The sequence below is a fragment of the Elephantulus edwardii genome, unplaced genomic scaffold, assembly GCF_000299155.1.
Source record: "Elephantulus edwardii isolate Elephantulus edwardi_28Jun2011 unplaced genomic scaffold, EleEdw1.0 scaffold00022, whole genome shotgun sequence".
Taxonomy (NCBI): Eukaryota; Metazoa; Chordata; class Mammalia; order Macroscelidea; family Macroscelididae; genus Elephantulus; species Elephantulus edwardii.
Window position 1 is genome coordinate 5,637,904 of NW_006399772.1, and position 20,995 is coordinate 5,658,898.

At 40.2% G+C, this 20,995-nt stretch overlaps 1 protein-coding gene across 1 annotated transcript in view; it reads right to left on the reverse strand.

The window, feature by feature from the left end:
- Positions 1-20,995, reverse strand: part of FBXL13 (F-box and leucine-rich repeat protein 13) — a 115,508-nt gene that overhangs the window by 79,453 nt on the left and 15,060 nt on the right. The window contains 3 exon segments of the mRNA XM_006903700.1: positions 11,300-11,423; positions 11,426-11,436; positions 14,907-15,045. Of these exon segments, the coding sequence (XP_006903762.1) occupies positions 11,300-11,423; positions 11,426-11,436; positions 14,907-15,045 (274 nt within the window).

The window sequence follows — 20,995 nt, forward strand, 5'->3', positions numbered from 1 at the left end:
TTTTCCTAGCAGTCCATGGTACATTCAATACTCTTCTCCAGCACCACAGCTCAAAGGCATCAATTCTCCTTCTATCCTCCTTGGTCACTGTCCAACTCTCTGATGCATAACAAGTGATAGCAAAGACTATGGCCTGTATCAGATGCACCTTAGTCTTCAGAGAGAGATCATAATCATAGGGGTTAGTCCTAGGGGTGCACAATTCAATGGGTGAAAGGGTGAAGGAAATGTGGAGGATCTGTGAAAAACAATGTAGTCAAGCTTTGTAAATAAATCAGTATTAAAGGAAAAAAATGGTCTACTGCTGCCGTGGTTGCGAGCTCTGACTCACACCAATCCTATGCACCTTAGTGATTCTGTGCCATCTCCACAATCTCCATTGTGCAAAAAGCCAACTGCTTCAGTCTCTGTGTCCATCCATCTCACCAAGGGTCTTCCATTTTTTCACTGACTCTGCATTTTCCCAAGCATGATGTCCATTTTCAGGGCCTGGCCTCTCCTGATAACACGTCCAATGTATATGAGATCAAGTGTCGCTATTCTGGCTTCTGAGAAACAAGCTGACTGTACTTCTTCCAAGAGAGAACTTCTTCTTTTTGCACCTGTGGTATGTTCAAGATTCTTTGCTGACACCACATTCAAATGCGTCAATTCTTTGGGGACTATTTTTGCTTTGGGAACTGTGTTGGTCATTGTCCAACTCTCACAAGCATAGGAAGCAACAGAATATACCCTGGCTTGCTTCAGGCACATCTTAGTCTTAACACTGACATCTTTGGTCTTTAGCACTTTAGAAAGGTGCTCGGCAACAGTTTGCCCAGCGCAGTGCATCCTTTGATTTCCAGACAGGTACTTTCATGGATGCTGGTTGTTGATCCAAGTTAAAGAATATCCTTGAAAATGTTGATCTTTTTCTGCATTTATCACAATGTTATTTATTGGTCCAGTTGTGAGGAATTCTGCTTTCTTTATATTGAAGAGTAATCTGTAACAAAAGCTACAGCCTTTGAGCTTCAACAATAGGTGCTTCAAAACATGTTTTCTTCAGGAAAGACTGTGTCACCTTTCTTTCATTCTGATGCCACCCTCTTCTTTATATAGTCCAGGTCTTTGGCCTGTTCACGTAGCATATAGATTGAAAGGGTATGGTGAAAGGATCCAACCTTGACACATACCTTTCTTGATTTCAAACCATGCAGCATCCCTTATTCCATTCAAATAACTGTTTCTTAGTCCATTTATAGATTCTTGTTGTTGTTAGGTGCCATCAAGTTGAATACAACTCATAGCGACCCTATGAACAACAGAACTGAATGAACTCTGTCCTATCCTGTGCCATCCTCACACTTCCTGACACACTAGAGCTGATTGCGGTAATCACTGTGTCAATCCACCTGGTCGAGGGTCGTCTTGTCCTTCGCCGACCCTCCACCCTTCCAAACATCAAGGAGCAACCCCTCCTAGCAACATGCCCAAAGTTTATCAGGTGAAGGTTCATTATCTTTGCCTCTAAAAACCACTCCAGCTGCACACTATCCAAAGCATGCTTGTTTTTTTCAGCAGTCCATGGAATGTTCAGTTCTCTAACACCAAAGCTCAAAGACGTTAATTCTTCTTATATCATCCCTATTTATTGTCCAGCTCTCAAATGCACAGCTAGTGCTCAGAAAGACCGTGGCCTGAATCATATACACTTTAGTCCTCAAACTGACATAATTTCTCCTCAATCATTTGGAGAGGTCCCTAACTGCAGACTTTCCCAGTGCAATACATCTCCTTATTTTCTGATTGGTACCACGGGTGTTAACTGGAGATCCAAGTAAGATGAAGTTGTTGATAGTTTCAATCTCTTCTCCATCCATCATGATTTTGCTTATCGGTCCAGCAGTAATAATCTTTGTTTTCTTGATATTGAGATGCAACCCATACTGAAGGCTTTGTTCTTTGATCATCTGCAACAAGTGCAGAACCAAGATATGATCTTGAATCTATTCCATATGAACTTCAAGATCTTCTTAAGAACAGGCTTGAAACATTGAATATCACAGATCAAAGACCAGATGAGTTATGGGATGGTATCAAGGATACCATCCATGAAGAAAGCAGGAGGTCATTACAAAGACAGAGGAGAAAGATGTCAGAAGAGACTCTGAAAATGGCACCAGAGCATTGAGAGTCCAAAACAAAGGGAGAATCTGGCAAAGTAAAAGAGCTGAACAGAGGATTTCAGAGAGTAGCTCAAGAAGACACAGCAAAGTATTATAATGGCATGTGCTGAGAGCCGAAATTGGGAGAATAAAAAGGAAAGAACTCCCTCTGTGTTTCTTAAGCTGAGAGAACTGAAAAACAAATTTAAGCCTCAAGTCACAATATTGAAAGGTGCTATGGGCAATATACTGAATGACCCAGAAAGCATCAAAAGAAGATGGAGGGAATACACAGAATGACTGTACCAAAAAGAATTGATCGACACTGAGGAATTTCAGGAAGTGTTATATGAGACCCCAGATGAGATGGATTAAGACAGTAACTGGGGTGATGGGGGTTGGTGTGTCAGAATTAATGAGACTGGCTCAGGACAGGGAAGGGTTCAGAGCTGCTGTACATCAGGTGGTTATGCATTGCAGGCGACTAAACCAGTAATATTCTATGACAGGTTTGAAGCAGGGGTGGCATCCACTTATAAACAATTTGCCTCTGGAAACTCTATAAACTTTGATAAATGTCGATAGTTGTAGAGGGGCTTCAGGCCTTTTGTTCATAGGATCACTATGAGTTGTGAAATCAACAACAACAACATATGCCAATGGTAATGAAGGAGGAAGTGGAAGCTGCATTGGAGTCTTTGGCAAAAAGAAGGGCCCAGAAATCTATGGAATACCAACTGACTTGTTTAAATTAACAGATGCAGTCTTCAATGTATTCACCAGTCAATGCCAGGAAATTGGAATACAGCTGTCTGGCCAACAGATTGGAAGAGGTCCATATTTGTTTCCATTTCCAAGAAAGGTGATTTATAGATTCTACGTAAGGATAATTAAGGGAGATTTCTTATTAACCATACTTTTGTATGATAAGACACAAACATCTATCTGACATTGACAATGATAACCTTCATTCTGTGGCCTCTGCTGAATTCAGCTCAAATTTCTAACAGTTCCTTGTCAATATATTATTACTCCAGCCATTTTTAAATTATCTTTAGCAAAATTTTGCTTGCATGTGATCTAATAATACTGTTATAATAATTTCTGCATTCTGTTGGATCACCTTTTTTTTGGAATGGACACAAACATGGATCTCTTCCATTTGGTTGGCCAGTCTTCCATATTTATTGGCATAGCCATTCAGCATGTCCAGGGCTGCATCTGTTCACGGAAACACTTCAAATGGTCTGCTAAAAATGAATTTATTTAGACATAGTGGCACACTATATATTTACTAAAAGTAATTTACAGAAAAACATTTAATCCACAGAGACACTGACTTTTCAGTATGTTGAATGAAGTTCAGTGTGTGATCGAATACAATTCAGTTAGAACAAAAACATAGTTAAAAACCAGTTAGAAACCAGTTAAAAATAAGATTGGAAAGTTATACCCTGAAATCTTAATGTTGTTGTTATTGTTGTGTACCACAGAATTGGAACCGATCCATAGCTGACTCCCCAGCAGGTTTTCAGAGGCAGCTAACTGCAAGGGAGAGGACTGCCCATCCTTCTCCTGCAGAGCAGCTGGTGGCCTTGAATAGCATGCCTTCAGGATTGCAGCGCAGCTTCTTGTCACTAGACCACCAGAACTTAAAATCTTAACAGCATCCATTATTTCAGCCTGATGAAACTTCTGGCTACTTTACCGTTCTTCTTCTTTTTCTTTATATATACTTTAAAATTTTCCTGCATTAAATATGTAAGAATAAAAATATCCAAAGACTTTTTAAAAAGGAATAATGCAGGATATTGAAAGCCCTTCTACCCTTATTAGAAGAGGAGGGTCATAAAAACACTGCCACCAACTCAGTTCTGACTCCAAGTCGACCCACCACTGATTGGGTTTCTGAAGTTGTAAATCCTTATGGGAGGAGACTGCCCATCTGTCCTCCTAGGCATAACTGGTGAGTCAACTGTTAACTTTTCAGTTAACTGTCTGGCTTGTTACGTACTGTGCCATCATAACTTCTCAAAGGTATAGTGTAGAAGAGGTTTTTTTGAGGAAATGAAAACAGAGTAGAAGCATTACCCAAATTCCATCGAGGATTATTACACACAGGTGCATATGTAAGCTCTGGTGTTAATTAGAAAATCAGTCACATTTCTTAATGCACCTAAAGTTTACCCAATCCAGAAAGAACGGAATATTTCTAAAACATATGTAACTGGTTTTCATGCTCCTTTGCCTGTCTCCATCACCCATTACCCATTTATTTGCTTTTCTAACAAAGAGAGTTAAAATTCCTTCAAATACCGTAAAATCCCTCCCCCCCCCCATTTTTGGTCAACAGTGCCCATATTAAGGTTTTGTCCCTAACGAGTTTCTTTTATGTTACTCCAGAGATCCTGGAAGGGTGAGCTGATTGTTTTATTCATCTTCAGTTATTTAGTATTCCCAATATAAAGGAGTGTCTCAGAAATACCCGTGACAACATTTAGGTATACTTCCAACCAAGTCTTACTTTGTTCTATTTCATGAGGGTCTTTTTACTTGGTCAGAGGTATTAATACATGACCTACTCGTGCCAAATGCCAAGTTAGTCTGAAAGAATTGTTTGTTTTCAAGGGAGAGCCTTTCAGTTAAGGGAGAAACTTTTAAGAACCTGTGAGCCATCAACTTTGTTTCAATGAACTACCCTCAAAGAGCCAGGTAGGTAGATGGAGCCGCCTCTGTGGACTTAAGAAGCTCCTTAGACATCAGATCCTCGTGGCTGACAAGACTGACAAGCCCCAGCTCCCAGCTAGAAACAAAGGAGGACGCTTCAATGATTTAGATCCTCCCAGAAGAGCTGTGGATGAGCATTAACATTACTGGTAAGTATATTCATTTTCTCCTGGACACAAGAGCCTATTATTTGATCTTAAAAGCCTTCTGAGGACCAAACTCTTCTCACTATTTCTTAGTTGTTGGAATTGACAGAAAACCTCATAAGCAGTTCCTTACTTCACCTCTGCCTTGAATGCGGACTTCCAAGCTGTAAAACAACCCTGTGGTAGATGGAATTTGGTCCAGGACTTAAGAACAATAAATGACATAGTTGAGCCTCTACATCTTGTGGTTCCTAACCTTTATACTATAATAGACAAAATGCTAGTCAATAGGCCTTTTATTTTAAGAACTACCTTCCCCCATAACTTGATTTGTGCCACTATTAGAACCTCTACTTGGAATATTATTGCTTTTTAACTTTTGACTCATGTAACTTTTAACTTGTTAGTTAAATTTGTGTCTTCTAGGCTGCAACACTTCCATGATACATCTTCAAGGATATGAACATGTACGGCTAAGCACAATTGGTAAGAGTGCATCTAAATTCCAAAATCAATCTCCACAATAGCCTATGTGTTTCCTATTGCCAAAGGGGCCCTTTAGAGTAGTGAGAGAAGATCTTCACCCTGAACCTACAGCATCCCTCTTCAGCAGGAAGAAGCTAAGAGAATACCCTTTTCCTTATGAATCAGGGTGAAGTCTCTCGCAGGGAGGAGTGATAGGGGATGGCAAAGGACACACTGACAAAGGAGATTAACCAGAACTGGCTTTGACAAGCACTGTGGCAATGGGACAATTAAAACAGACTTTTGGGGGGGGGGGAATTGAACGGGGGGGGGGATAGAGAAAATAATGCAACAATGAATGAATGGAAACCCAAAATCTCTGTAAATGTTCATTAAAATTAATAAAACTTAATTTTTTAAAAAACCATGAAAATTTCTTAAAAAGCTGCTTAGAAACTGAAAACATCCACATTCAATCTCATGGGGGGTTGCTTGCTTGTTTTATACCCATGGAGGCTACACTAATATCCACTGTCAAGATATGGAAAATGAAGTATAAAGAAGCCCTGGTGGTGCAGTCCACCAACCATTCCCCAGGAGAAAGATGTCACGGTAAAGATTCCAGCCTTGGAAGTCCTACTGGGCATTTCTAGTTTGTGCTAAAGTACACTAGGAAGGGGAACAGAAACGAGCGTTTTTTAATGGTTGAGTGATAAGCTCATTTCTTACTCTCAACGGAAATCTATTTAAAATGACAGGATTTCAACTCTCTGGACAATGTGTATTCCACACACACACTGAATATTTAAATAAACAAGTGGAAATGAAAGAAGAATTAACTAAAGAAACCAATACTGTTTTGTATAACGACGTGGAAATACTAACCGCTTTGTGATTTGGAAGTGTCTTTTAGTTAAGAGGTAATTTTTCTTTCTTTCTTTTTTGGTTTTTTTTTTTTTTGTATGTTTAGACCAAACTCAAATGCCTCCTGGGGTCAAGCAACTTAAAGCCAAGCAGGCAGGTAAGGCGGCTCCATGGTGGCAGTCCAAATGTAGGCACAAATGTGGACATTACTGAGTGTACTAGGGAGGAGCAAACCCAGAAAGCATGCCTCCTTTCAAGGGGCAGAGGGATTTGAGCTTCAGCCCCTTGCTTCCATGTAGGAACACAAGTCCAGCATTAGCAGTTCTTCCAATTTTTAAAGAGAAGCTTGAAATCTTGGGACTTATATGAATTCTCCCAAATATAAAATGTTAGTTTTGAATTTAAAGACAGTCTATGCAGGCTAAAACATTTCTGTGTTCTCTGCATGAAGATTTGGACAGTGGGTCACCATCTGAAACTCAGCACTTGTGCTTTACTAGATCTGAGAATTAACATTTATCCTTTAAAAGTGTATACATGTACTTGGTTCTCTCTGTGTGCATGTGTAAGATATATTGTTGGGTAAAAATTACCTCTGAAAACTTAGGAGGACAAGGAGATAAGTCACATCATGAGGTGCTTCAGAAAGGAAAGCACATGTCGAAGTAAAGCCTGCCCTAGATTCTTTCACCTCCGTCTCCAAAGATATTGCTCTGGATTGAATGAATAACTTCTATTTGGAGTTCTAGAAGGTACTTACATATTGAACAATATCTATCCCCTTCTTCCTTGTCAGTGGAACCTCAGTTCTGTGCAAAAATCTGCCTCTCATAAAACTGATGAATGGGACGTTCCCTGTGCACATCAAAGACATTTGCCAACAAGGTGAAAAAAAACCAAAAACAAAAACAAAACAAAAAAACAACACCTTACTGATTAGGAAAAAACATTTGGCAATAACATTTCAGACAAGGGTCTCATAGAAAAAATTTACAGAATCTTACAGGGTCTCCATAAGAAAAAGACTGATAAAACAATTACAAACTGGGCAAAAGACATGGAAAGCATTTTCACAGAGGAAGATATTCATACAGCCAACAGACACATGAAGAAATGCTCAAAATCACTGGCAATAAAATGAGATACCATCTCACTCCAGTAGCAGTGGCAAAATTTAACAGGACAGCAAGTAATAAAGGTTGGCATGGATGTAGAGAAATAGGAACTCTTATACATTGTTGGTGGGATTGTAAAATGGTACAACCACTCTAGAAGGCAGTTTGGCATTTCCTCAAAAAGCTGAACATACTAACCAGTACCATCCTGGTGACAAAATCATGTGCACATGGGGACATCTGACTTAAAAAAAAAAAAGCTGAACATAGAAATTCCATATGACTATTACACTGCTTGGAATATACCCCAAGAAAATGAAAATTGAGGCACAAATGGAGACTTGTACACCATTGTTCATAGCAATGTTATTCACCATCATAAGAAAAAGGAAACAACCAAATATCCAACCATAATTGAGTGGATTGAGAAGTTGTGGTACATTCACATAATGGAATACTACACAGTATGTAGGAGCAATGGTTTTGTAAATTACTTACCTAACTTGGGAGGGACTGGAGAGAATTTAGGTAAGTGAACTAACTCAGTCCCATAAGGACAAATACTGTATAAGACCATTATTGTAGAACATGTCTGAGGATCCAAGGAGGGGAGGGTGGGAGCAGAGGAATGTGGATTGATGGAGGGAAGAGGGAGACACGTTAATCATAGGGTCACACAATTTGATGGGTGAAGGGAGGGGTGGGTAAAGGAAATGGGAAAGATCTGGTGTGAAAAAGAATGAATATGAACTTTGGAAGTAAACCAGTATGAAATTTAAAAAAAAATTTTTTTTAATCCACCTCTCAAAGAAGATGACTGCATACACATTCCAAATCATTCAGGTCCCTTGTGCTCATCCCTTCCCATTGCCAGTAACTACTTCAAGGATGTGAACATGGTTACAATGTAGTCAGTGAATCATGAAGGGGGAAGCCTCTCACAGATGTCTCAGAAAAACCTTCACACACACACACACACACACACACACAAATATGCACACACAGAAAATAGCATCTCTTTGTCCGGCAATGTGCTATCTGGCTGTAAAACTATGTGGCGGCCATCTTACAATTAACAGAAGGAAAGTCCATATGCAGAGGACAAAGCGGCTGGCTTTTCACAAATCATTCTCCTTTTCCTCTCAGCCACACTGATCAGTCACAATAACTGAGTTCTGGCCCGAGGAATGGGAAAGGAAGTGAGGTATGCAATTTCCAGGCCTAGTTTATAAAGGAAAAAAACAAAACAAACCCTCCCGTGTAATTCTCCCCTTTTGTCTGTTTCTGCAAGTAGAGAATTAACAAATCCTGTGGGATCAAAGGCTACAGGGTGGAAGCTTGAACCCCAGAGTCTTCCCACAGAGGGTCACCAGCCAAATACCTGTATTGGACTGTGAACTGAGTGAAAAAATGAGGTTTGATTATGTAAGTCACTGAACCTTTTGGTTGTTAGATCACCTAGTCTACTCAAGTAGTAAATATTGATGGAATCTGAGTTACTGATTAAAATGCCAAATTAGTGAAGCTATTATGGTTTCCTGGAGCCACCCACCTATGGATTTCTTAATATGTGTTGTGTGTGTTCAAGTCAAAACTGACATAGCTGACCCTCTGGAGGGTTTTCAGAGACAGTTAATAGCACACAAGGAGGCTGTTCGTTCTTCTCTTGCAGAGAAGCTGGAGGGTGTTAACCCCATGGCTTTGGGGATTTCAGTACAGCTTCTTTCCAGGAGGCCACCAGAAAAATGTTCCCATTGTTTAAGCCCTTTGGCTTTAGGTTTCTTTTCATTGCTACTCAAACATCTCAACTAACACAAATATTAATAAAACTAAAGGATAATATGGCTTCTGGATAAAGACCAACATCTATGAGTAACGCTTGACTATCTCATACAAAGTAGATGGGTGTTTCCATTATGAGGATGTAAAGAAGGACCGGTTCCATCAGGGAATGGACACCAGTTAACAGAGGAAAAGACTCAAGAACTGGGCAGCAGCCATGCAGGGACTGCCCTTGAGACAGGTCCCATTTCGTGGGTGTTTTTCCTTTCGAATGCAATATTCTCCAGGGAACCAACTCTAAGAGTCATGAGAAAGTGAACACTGGAGTGAAACCACCTGAGATACTGGTGTCAAAATTATCAATAAATAAGTACAATGGATTTGGGATTGTTTTGGATAGAAGAAGTGTTGGTTTTTAAAAATTTTTAATAAAATAAGCCTGCATATTTTTCAGAAATGTATAAAAATATTATTTGAACAGACTCCACAGAATAGCTGCACTGTTTAGTGAAAAAAGGATAATGATAAATGAAAATAGGATTATTTAAAAATCCAAGAGTTGGAAATTTCAAAAGCTTCTGTCTTCCAGAGTCTGGAACATCCTCATGCATCACCATGTTGTTATTTGTAACTGCACTAGAACTCTGGGCTCTTACCAGCTGCAGCATGGGACCAGTTCAACTGCTCTGAGTGATGGTTCCCTCATTTGTGAAATGGGCATCACATATGCATACCACACAGCACTGTAGAACCCTGGTGGTGTGGTCTGTAAGGAGCTGAGCTGCTAGCTCAAAGACCATACCTTTCTGGTGGTTCAAATCCACTACTACTAGTTCATTGGCTCCACAGCAGAAAAGATGGGCAATCTTCTCCTGAGCGTTTTACCCTCTCATTTGAAACAGAATGAAGGGTCAGCTAGGAGTCTGTTCTGACGTGATGGCAATGAATAGAGTTGAGTTGACAGAGCATGGAGATAAGGACTAAATCTTAACCACGTGAAGCCCTCAGCAGCACTGTCTCTGTCATGTCACCAAAACACAACAAATGGTACCCGGCAACACTGCAACCAGTTCTTACCTGCTCTATTATGTCACTCTCATAGAAAGATGGGCATACTGCGACTATTAATATGTGAAAACACACACACAGACACACACGAAGAGATGGAAGAATTGAAGCTGAAAAAAGTCAGAGGTTAAATCTTAAATCACTACCTACTTTACTTTACCTTAATTTAATTTACTTGCCATCAACTTGAGTCTCATTCACAGTGACCGCAAAGGACAGGGCGCAGAACTGCCCACACACAGAAAGAGACTGCTTCCCCTTTTTCCTGCAGAACCACTGGTGGATTCGAACCACTGGCCTTTTTGTTGAGAGTAGTTGAATGTTCTGACTCATGATGCCACTAGGGTACCTTCTATCAGCATCAGAGCAAGACTCTATGATGCAGTAACCCCTTCCAAATACCATGCTCTCCCCACTACAACTCCACCCTGTTTTCTGCTGAATTTTCCTGATCCTGTTCCCTCAGACTTAAAAGATTTCCCACCCAGCTCTCAAATCTTCATGCTATTTAATCAAAGATGAAATGTACTCTTTTTACTATAAATTTTATATTATATTTCCGTTCTCGAGCTCACCACTTGTAGCCTTTTCCCCAACACTCTTTCCCCTTTAAAGGCTCACGTGGGAGCTAATTGCCTTTTCAGCAAGTTCTCTGCAGAACCTCCCTCCAAAAGGGTTTTCCTTTGTGTCTTGGTAGCAACTCCCCAGTTCTCAAGAATTGGAATTGTGTTCAGATTGTCTACACAGAAGTGGTTCATTTCATCATCCAATGAGCTCTGCCTGTTTGCTGATGTGACACCCGCGGGGAACAGAGCCAAGAGCCTATAGCATTCCTGGGGAAAATTTAAGCAGCTGTGGCCATGTAATTTTCAAAACCTCTGAGAAGCGTGCAGCAGGCTGTGCACAGCATTAGCAGAACATGAGGGCTGGACACAGCCCGCTCTCCGGAGAACTCCTTCATCACACGCTGCAGGAAAGAGAAGACTGAAAGACCTGGGTGCAGCCTGAAAGGTACAGCTAGGTAAGCCTGTGGCATCCTCTGCCTAAACTCGGCTACTGTCAACCTTTGTCCGTGAACTTTCTGCAATAAATTAAACTAAGGTTCTGTAATTGTGAAAGTTCCTACAAAGACAAGGAGAAAGAAGAGAGGAAAGAAAGAGCTTAGCTTTACAGATTTTCCTCACTTCTTTATTAAACTTCTGTGACAAAGAGAGTAGTGTAAATTAATCTCTTCTCCTTGCAGATGGTCAACGGTTTAACGTTACTGTTAACTTTCTCCCTGCTAAGCAAAGGAAATTAAAGTAGTATATGGGTGCATGCACAATTATATTTCAAGTGGAAAAAAATCTATTTCAATTAAAGATTTGCCTGAATTTTTCAGGAAAGCAGGCTGGGGTGAAGCTTTGGGGGCAGTGAATTGATATTATTTGGAAGTTAGTTTGCTTTTGGAACCAAAGTTACAGAGTTTGCTTCCATGTTGCGTTTAGGTTTTCCAGAACAGGAAAATAATGCACAAAAATGTCTACTAGAAACAAACAGTTTGTAAACATTTAAATAGAGATTAACTGTTACATCAGCATGTTTAAGAATCAATCATTTGGCTGGGCTTTGGGCAGAGAAAGAAGCAAAGATGTACATGGCAGGCTTTTAAAGTGAGACTTGATAATTGCTTAGCAAAAAGCCACATTTGACTATGCATGATTTTCTAACTAGCAGTTTCATGACGATAGTTAAAGGAAGAATGATATGCAGAGCTTCAAAGTGGGTTTAGAAACCCAGTCAGCAAATCAGTGGGCAGCACAAGAGAACACAAACTACATCACAGGCTTTCAATCTCACTTGAGTTGAAACAGATTATATGTGGCACTGTCACAACAACCCAAACAAGGGCTTCCAGAAAAAGGAGGGGAACTGGGCTGCGCCTGCACTTCTGTGCAAACTCTCCCGGTTTGGACATTCTTTGGGCAGTTTTCCAAGTCCTCCTATGCTGGGCATTTCTTAAAAGAACAAGAACTCCCACTACTGCCTGCTATTTAAACTGGAGTTAACAACATGCTCGTGGTTTGAGATCGGCAACAGTTTAACAGCAAATAAGAAACCAGGAAGAATAGAAAGCAGGGGAAATGCCTCCCTGCCATACAAATGAGTGATAGCATTTACCTGCACCTCGGGGGGAAACTAGGTATGCCAGTATTCATCATGAATTAAATTTACTCCCCAAATTTGAAAACCACAGCTACGAGACTGATGGATTCCTGTTCCATAGTTATTAGTTTGATTTAAAACACACGTTCTCTGCTGGCAGATACTATTTCCCTGAGTTGAAGAGATCAGAGCGGGAAGCCTTTCGTACACCCCACATATACACGCATGTACAACCCCACTATTAGGTGGGCAGTGGCCTTTAAGGAGAAGCTCCCACTGTTATCCAGATGATTCTGACTCAAGGACTACTCTCCTCTGACTTTCTGTAGCTGGACATCTTTACCAAAGAAGACTGCCCATTTTTCTCCCATGGGGCCACTGGGAGATTTGAACTGCTGACTTTTTATTTAACAGTCCTCATGTGTTAGGCACGATGTCCCCAGGGCTCCTTTTCAAGGAGAAAGTCCTCATAACCCTCTCCTGAGGCCCTTGGGTTGAGCTGTGCCAAAGATTGGAAAGATCTTAGAAATGCTTCATCTCCCTCTCCCTTGAGTGTACGTACCTCATGACTCAACTGAGCGAGCGTCCCTGGGGAAGGGGTGGGGAATGGAGGTTCATTTCTAAGAATCTTTCAGCCCCGTAATTTGACAACAGGAAAGTGAGAGATGGAGCACAACACAATGGAAAAAAAGGAAGATTTGGGGAGCTGATCAAATTTGATTTGAATCCCAGCCCTGAGTCTTTCTGCAACTTCCCTAACCTCTCAGAGATTATTTCTCCATCTGTTGAGTAGAGATTATTTTTACCTCACACTGATAAAAACAAAAACAAAACAAAAAATAAAACAAAAATCCTGTAGGGCCTACTTTTCCTCATCTGTAAAATGGATGTAATAATATCCACTCTTTCCTCTCAGAATGTGGTGATTAAATGAGAATACAGGGTGGGGAGAGGCTGAGAATACAAACATAATGGTATTATTTTGAGGATAGTTTTGATGGTTAAGATTGCCAAAAACTTGGCAATAGGTTTAATTATAGTTGTATTGTTAAATGCAACTACTGCTACTGCTTTCGATACCCCTAATTAACAATAACAGACTGTTTATATGGAGTTTTTACTATTTCCTGCCACTGAATGGAATGGATATTCATCTGATAAAAGTAGCAAATTCAACATTATTCTAAGTGTTTGGGAGCTTACAGTGCAGCTACACTTTGGCCTGAACATGTTCCATTGACTTAAAGCCACATGATTAATAAACAAACATAAAAAATGGGAACTGAGCTAGAGGTGCTTAACACGTGTGTGTGTGTGTGTGTGTGTGTGTGTGTGTGTGTGTGTGTGTGTGTGTAATAATGTTTGTAAGGGTGTAAAATAAAATACATGCTATCTCAAAATGAGTCAATTATATGGAAATATAAAATTATTGAAAAGTATTTTCAAACACAAATATGTGGTAAAATAGCAGCGATTTTGCTTCTTTGCTAACATTAAATAGTAAGACCTAGTGACAGATCAGATTACCATTACTGTGAAGAAATTATGAGTATAAATTATCATTCAAAATATTATCAAGAACTATAACGTGGCAAAAAAAATGTTATTTATTGGGGGGGGAACCCCTTGCCTGTTGCTATCAAGCTTCATCTTGAATTCCAGTGACCACAGAGGACAGAGGAAAACAGCCCCATTGCATTTCCTAGGCTGTAATCTCTATGACTCAGACTACCACATCTTTACCTCTCACACTGGCTTGTTTGTTCAAACTCACCTCCTTTCAGTTAGCAGCTGCGTGTCTAACCACTGTGCAACCAGGGTTCTTTGGAAAACTTCCAGAAACAGCCAATGCTACTCTGGTTTTCATCTACACTTCAGGAAGGAGTCCTGGTGGCACCACGTTAAATGCTTGGTGATCAACCAAAAGATAGATGGTTCAAAACTACCAGCTGCACCTCAGGAGGAAGATGAGGTAGAGTCTTTCCACCTTGGAAATCCTATGGAGTAGATCTCCTCTGTCTTATAGGGTTGCTGTGCGTTGGGATTACTGGATGGGTTTGGGCATTCTTTCTTGTTGATTTGTTGGGTGGTAGTTGGCTTAGTTAAAGCTTAGTGCAAGTGGATATGACTGGCTTTCCCCCGTTGAATTCACAGAATCCATGAACTCCAGCAATATTGCCCTTAGCAGTTCCTCTGGCCCCAGGTTGAGATCCTCTGATTTAGGCAGAAGACGTTGTTCTTCGTTCGATTCAATAGTTCCTGGGCTAAAAGTCCAGCTGGCTCTTTTCAAAGTGGACTCTCATGTAAACCAAGCACTGAAAGTAAAGTCCACTGATGTTGAATAGTCCTTGTCAGTCTGTCTAGGGATAGACAGGTCTAGAAATATAAAGCTGCTGAGGATGGGAAAGTTATAAGTTGACGGGGAACTTGCATTTAGCAAATATTACTTTATATTCTGAATTCTGGCAAAGAGCTGTGTCTTCTCCATTAGTAAGATCTGATTCCTTATTTTCCCAGCCCAGAGTCCATTTAAAACTTCAAATCCTCCTTTGAGGTCCAGTGTTTGCAGGCTGTGTTTATCTTTTTCTAATCATTTTATAATGAAGCATTTCTTGTAGGGAAAAGAGAGCCCTCTCTTATCTTTCTTATGTATTTTTCTGCTGCTACTATAATCCTGAAGAATTTATGATTCTTGTAGAACCACAGACACTATTTTCTCCTTTATTTTGGCTTATTTCCATTAAAAAATTGAGGCCTTCTGTGTTCGATGCCTGAGGGAATTATGAGTGGAAGGAACAAGAATTACATATTTAAAGGAAAAGTCCTCCAAAAATCATGAAGATTAGGCATGGTCTGCAAAAGAAGACATTTGCATATTGGCTCCTTTGAGTTTTAGGCTCCCTGGTTTCACCATTTTTATTTTTAGTAATAGAATTTCTGAAGAACATCTAAATGCAATGATTCGATCTTGTATTTGTAGGGGATACCTCCAAATGGTCTAGGCAAGTCCAAAGTTTGCCCAATTCCTTTCATATGGACATTGATAAGACTATTCAAGAGGATTGTTGCTCTGTGTGTCACTAAGTCAGAACCAACTCATAGATGGCCCTCCAGCAGGTTTTAAGAGGCGCTAAATTGTACAGGAGGAGAATGTCCATCTTTCTCTTGTGGAGTACCTGGTGGATTCGAACTGTGCACCTCTGGGATTGCCATGTGGTTTCTTACCACTAGGCTACCAGATCTCCATTCAAACAGGATAGTCCCACACATTAACAAGTTTCCAAGTTAAATGAAGGGTCAGTTCATCCATATGAAACGTAATTTGGCACCACCCTGGAGCATACGATGTTTAAGGTATGATCAACTGGCATTGATTCCCAGCAGCTCCATGTGACAGTAGAACCGCCTTAGAGGATTTTATAGGCTGTCATCTTTATGAGAAAAAAACTCTGATGGAACAGGGGTCACGTACTCACCTGTGAATTGAAAGCTCTGTTGTTTGGCTCCACCAGCCTCTCTATGGAAGAAAGATGAGGCCATCTTCTCTCAATAAGATTAAACTCAGTGGTGGGCCCCCTGGGTCTAAATCAGCACCATGGCAGTGGATTTGTTTTGGGTTTTGAATGAGAGTAGATGACTTGGTCTCTCTCCCTTAGAGCTGTTAGGTGCATTCAGAGTGCCAACCTTTCACTTAGCAGCCAAGCACTTAAGTGTGATGCTACCAGGTCACCCATGAAACACAGAATGCTTCATTAGGAAGCAGAGATCACAATGGCTTGACTCAGTACTAACTGTCCAGAATGCCTTGCACATGGTGGGTATTCTGGCAAGTAAGTGAATGGATATTGTTCTAAGAATTCAGGGAAGGGAGAAATCACTGTGGACCTGAGGGAGATGAAATTATTTGAGGTGTAACACTGACTAGGAACAAAGAGAAGAGCATTTCAGCAGAGGCAGGAACACAAAGCAACAGGATGATCAAAGTTAACAGGTTCCTTTGGAAAACCTGGGCAGAGAAGATGGAGTGGATAATGTTCAGGGACAGGAAGGACAGAGTCCAGATCTCAGCCACAGTATGAACAACGGTAAGGAGACTGATGATCCTGGAAGCTTCTTCTTGCAGCACGCAGCAGAGCAGGGAAGGGAGCTGGAGACGGAACTGAAGATGCGGTGGATGCTGGACCAGAGGAGATGCTGAGGGTACCACCTAGGTTTTGGCAGGTGGAATGAATAGAAAGGATTTAATTCAGGAAATATTTAGAAGCCAAAAATTTCCTGGCCTGGGCATACTATAGGCAGCCCTCATTTTCAACTTTAGAACACTGAAAAAATTCTTGGGAAGTAAGGGAGAAAAAAAAACCAGACAAAAACCTGGCAAATCAATATTGCCAACCAGGGCAAGCAAATTACATTTTTACTCCTGGCAAACAATTTTTGGAGAAATCCTAGAGGCAATGCTGAAAGAAAGACAAAAGACAGCAGCAGTGACCAACAGGTCTCTGATTATTAATAGTTGAAAGAATGTCTTTGCATACAAGTGTGTTTGAAATAATGAAAAACAAAATTAGTAATTGAGAAATCTATTTTTATCCTAGAAAAGAAAATCAGAGTGTATTTTTTTTATACAACCAAAAAAAGAAAAGTCAGTATCTAGTACCATTTATTCTGACCCTTCTTTCAATGGCAAGAACTAGAAGTTAACATCCAAAGCACTTTTGGATTTGAGTTTTTTTGGCGGTTCATTAAAGGCACATCTTCATTTGTACATTTGTTGTTGTTACGTGCTATTGAGTCAGAACCGACAGCTGATCCTCCAGGGGCATTTCAGAGGCTGTAAACCGAACAGGAGGAGACTATCCATCTTTCTCCAAGGAGCAGTTGGCAAGTTGAGCCTCCTGCTTCCCGCATAACCACTTACCCCTAAGGCACCACAACTCCCTTTTGTACAATTGTTGTTATGTACCACTGAGTCATTTCTAGAGGCAATAAATCACACAGGAGGGGACCACCTATCCTTCTTCTGTAGAGCAGCTGGTGGATTAGAACTGCACCTTTGGATAGGCAATACAACTTCTTACCAACTTATGCATAGCTGTAGTACTATACCAAAGTCCTAGCAGAAAAGAGTCATTTCAAGAAATGATTGTTGTTGTTAGGTGTCATCGAGTTGCCTGAGACTCATAACGACCCTATGTACAATAGTCCTAAACTCTGCTCTATCCTGTGCCAGTCTCACTATCTCTGACATACTTACCCCCATTACCACAGCCACAGAATCAATCCACCTCATAGAGTGTCTTCCTCTCCTGCACTGTCCGTCCACCCTTCCAAGCATGACGTCCCTCTCCAAGGACCGGTCCCTCCTTACAACATGTCCAAAGTATGTCAAATGAAGCCTCAGAATCCTTGCCTTCAAGAAGCAGCCTGATTTAACCCTCTCCAGGATGAACCTTTTCATTTTCTTAGCAGTCCTTGATATATTCAATGTTCTTCCCCAGCACCACAGCTCAAAGGCATCAATTCCCCTTCTATCCTCATTAGTCATTGTCCAGCTCTCTGATGCATAGCAAGTGATTGCAAAGATACCATTGTTCTTCAGTACTTTGAAGAGGTCCCTAATTGCAGACTTTCCCAATATTATATGAATGGGTAAATATATACCTTGTGATATAGAATGTGATAAAGCTACTGCACAATCATCTACTCTGGAAGGTAGATTCTCACACACAAATTTTGTAATATATTCTGCTACACAAGGATTTGCACACGTATAGCTTATATGTACAACAGAACAAAACACTACCCAGTCCTGTGCCATCCTCACCATCTCTGTGCTGAAACCTATGGTTGTAGCCACTGTGTCAGCTCATTTCATTGAGGGTCTTCTTGTTGCTGACCATCTACTTCTCCAAGTGTGATGTCTTTTGTCTTTCCCCAGGGCCTGGCCCCTCCAGACAACATGTCCAACGTATTATGAAACAAAATCTTACCATCCTCACTGCTGAGGAGCTTTTGGCTGAACTTCGTGCAAGACAGACTTGTCTGTTCTTTTGGCAGTCAAGTTCTTGGGAGAAATTCTAAGGGCGATTTGATGATTTTTAATTGTAGTGTTATCAAAGAATACTGGAAATTACAGAAATGTTGCTGTTGTTGTGTGCTGTTGAGTTGGAACCAATGCATAGCTGACCGTCCAGCAGGTTTTCAGAGGAAGTAAATCACTGGGAGGATACTGCCCACCCTACTCCCAAAGAGCAGCTAGTGGATTTGAACTGTGTGCCTTTGGGATAGCAGCACAACTCCTTATCATTAGGCCTCCAGAGCTCACTATTACAGGAATAGAGGACCTTAAAGACTCCCTGGAAGAGTCATGAGGACCCTTAGAGGTTCATCCCTGAGACTATGAAGTCAACTCTCACTAGCTCAGCCGGGCAGACTGTCTGCATTTCTTCCTTACTCTCCCTTTAATGGCAGCACGTTTCCAGCTAGCATGGAAGTACTTATAATACAGACATTGACAGTTCCCACTAATCAGAGCTTCTCCCTCCTTCACACCCCAATCCAGCTCCTAAACATCTATCAGGGCACCACAGTCATTGAAACACACTTGGAGAATCACTGATGTAGGAAATGCAGGATGCTGAGGAAACAGAGAGAGAGACTGGCATGATAGGAGAAGATGGCAGACATAACATACAGAGGGGGGAAATTTTATTTAAAAATAAAAAGGATTTTCTTAAAACAAAACTTGATAAAATGGAACAGAATTAAACAGAAAATGAGTCATTCTCACTCAAGCTTAGAAAAGGTTTTAATTTTTCAGAGAAAAGGAAAGTCTTGTCAGCATCTTGGCAGGAAAAACAACATCAGAAATCAAACTGCCCTTAGATCTTATGTTAGCTTGAAATATCAAAGATTATGGAGTGACACTTTTATGTTTTTAAGGAGGAAAATAAAGAACATAATTCTAGCAGAATAAACCAAGCACAATAAAGACATTGTCCATTTTCTAAGACAACAGACCCATTTCCAGAAATCAGTACTTGAAAAATCTAACATTCTTGTACTATTTCTGAAAAGGTGTTCTCAAAACTATTGTTTCTGATCATTATAGGCTTAATCAAAAGCAAAATTAAAGAAGGAAATCATAGAACAAAACAGACCACCAATATATGGCAAAAATACTTAAGAATATAGATTGTAATTTTGATTGGTGGAATTGGATATACCATGGACAAAAGAAAAAAATAAATTTGTCATGGAGGGAGTGCAACCAGGTTTCTCCTTAGAGGCAAGGATGGTGAAAGTCCGCCTCACATACTTTGGCTATGTTGTCAGGAGAAGTCGGTCCTTGGACAAAGACATCATATTGGGAGAGGTGAAGAGAGTCCACAAAAGAGAGGAAGACCCTCAACAAGATGGACTGACAGGGTGACTGTAACAGCAGGCTGGAGCGTTGCAGAGAGAGTGAGGATGGTGCAGGATACAACAAGTTTCCAATCTGTTGTTTATCTTAGGGTTGCTATGAATTGGAGTCGACTTGATGGCCTAATAGTAAGGAGCTGCACTGCCAATTCAAAGGCACACTGTTCAAATCCACTAACCGTTCCACTGGTGGAAAGTGGGCAATCAACAACAAGAAATATAGACTATATATATATACACATATATATCTTTACAAATATGACTCTACTGTCGAATACAAATGCCAAATATGAATTTTAAAAGGGAAGATAAATGATTAAAAAATAATAAAATACATCTTATAAAACTATAGTTAATATTTGTGTATAGACAGGCGCACCAAATTCAAGGGAGAAATAGAAAACTTAAATGGATTTAGATCTCTAGTCTCACCTAGAGAAATCCAAGTTATTCTTTCATCTTGACTTCGATGGTTAGATAAAGGCATGATAGGCATAATAAACACATTTTTTAAAAATCCTAAGTTGTAAAAAAAAAATCTTAAGTAGCATTTTTCTGATGAATTAACAACATACTGTATATACCTTTTAAAATCTTCAGAATATAAAAGGACAGTTTATCTAGCACAAGACAGAAATGATGAGTGGAGCAATGACATAAAATCACAAATATTATACAGCCTTCTTAGTTTGAAGGATGGTTTCGTAAACCTTAAAAGTTTGCAAGCTGCTGTCTTAAGATGCAACTCTTGGTCTCTACACATAAAAGAGAATGAAGGAAATGAAAGACCCAGAAGAAAGTGGTCAACAGAACTAGCAGTATGCAGAAATGAAACTTCAACTACCTAGAGACCTGAAGGAGGAAAATGATGTCTGGACATCACAACCAAGTATTGTGATTTTGACAGAACAGAAGCAAAATATGGAACTCTTTAAAAATCCAGACTTCCCACAACAAGATAAAGGTAAATAATCCAATGGAAAAATGGGCACAGGATATGAACAGACACTTCACTGAAGAAGATATTCAGATGGCTAACAAGCACATGAAGAAATGTTCCAAATCCCTAGCTCTAAGAGAGATGCAAATTAAAACAACTATGAAATATCATCTC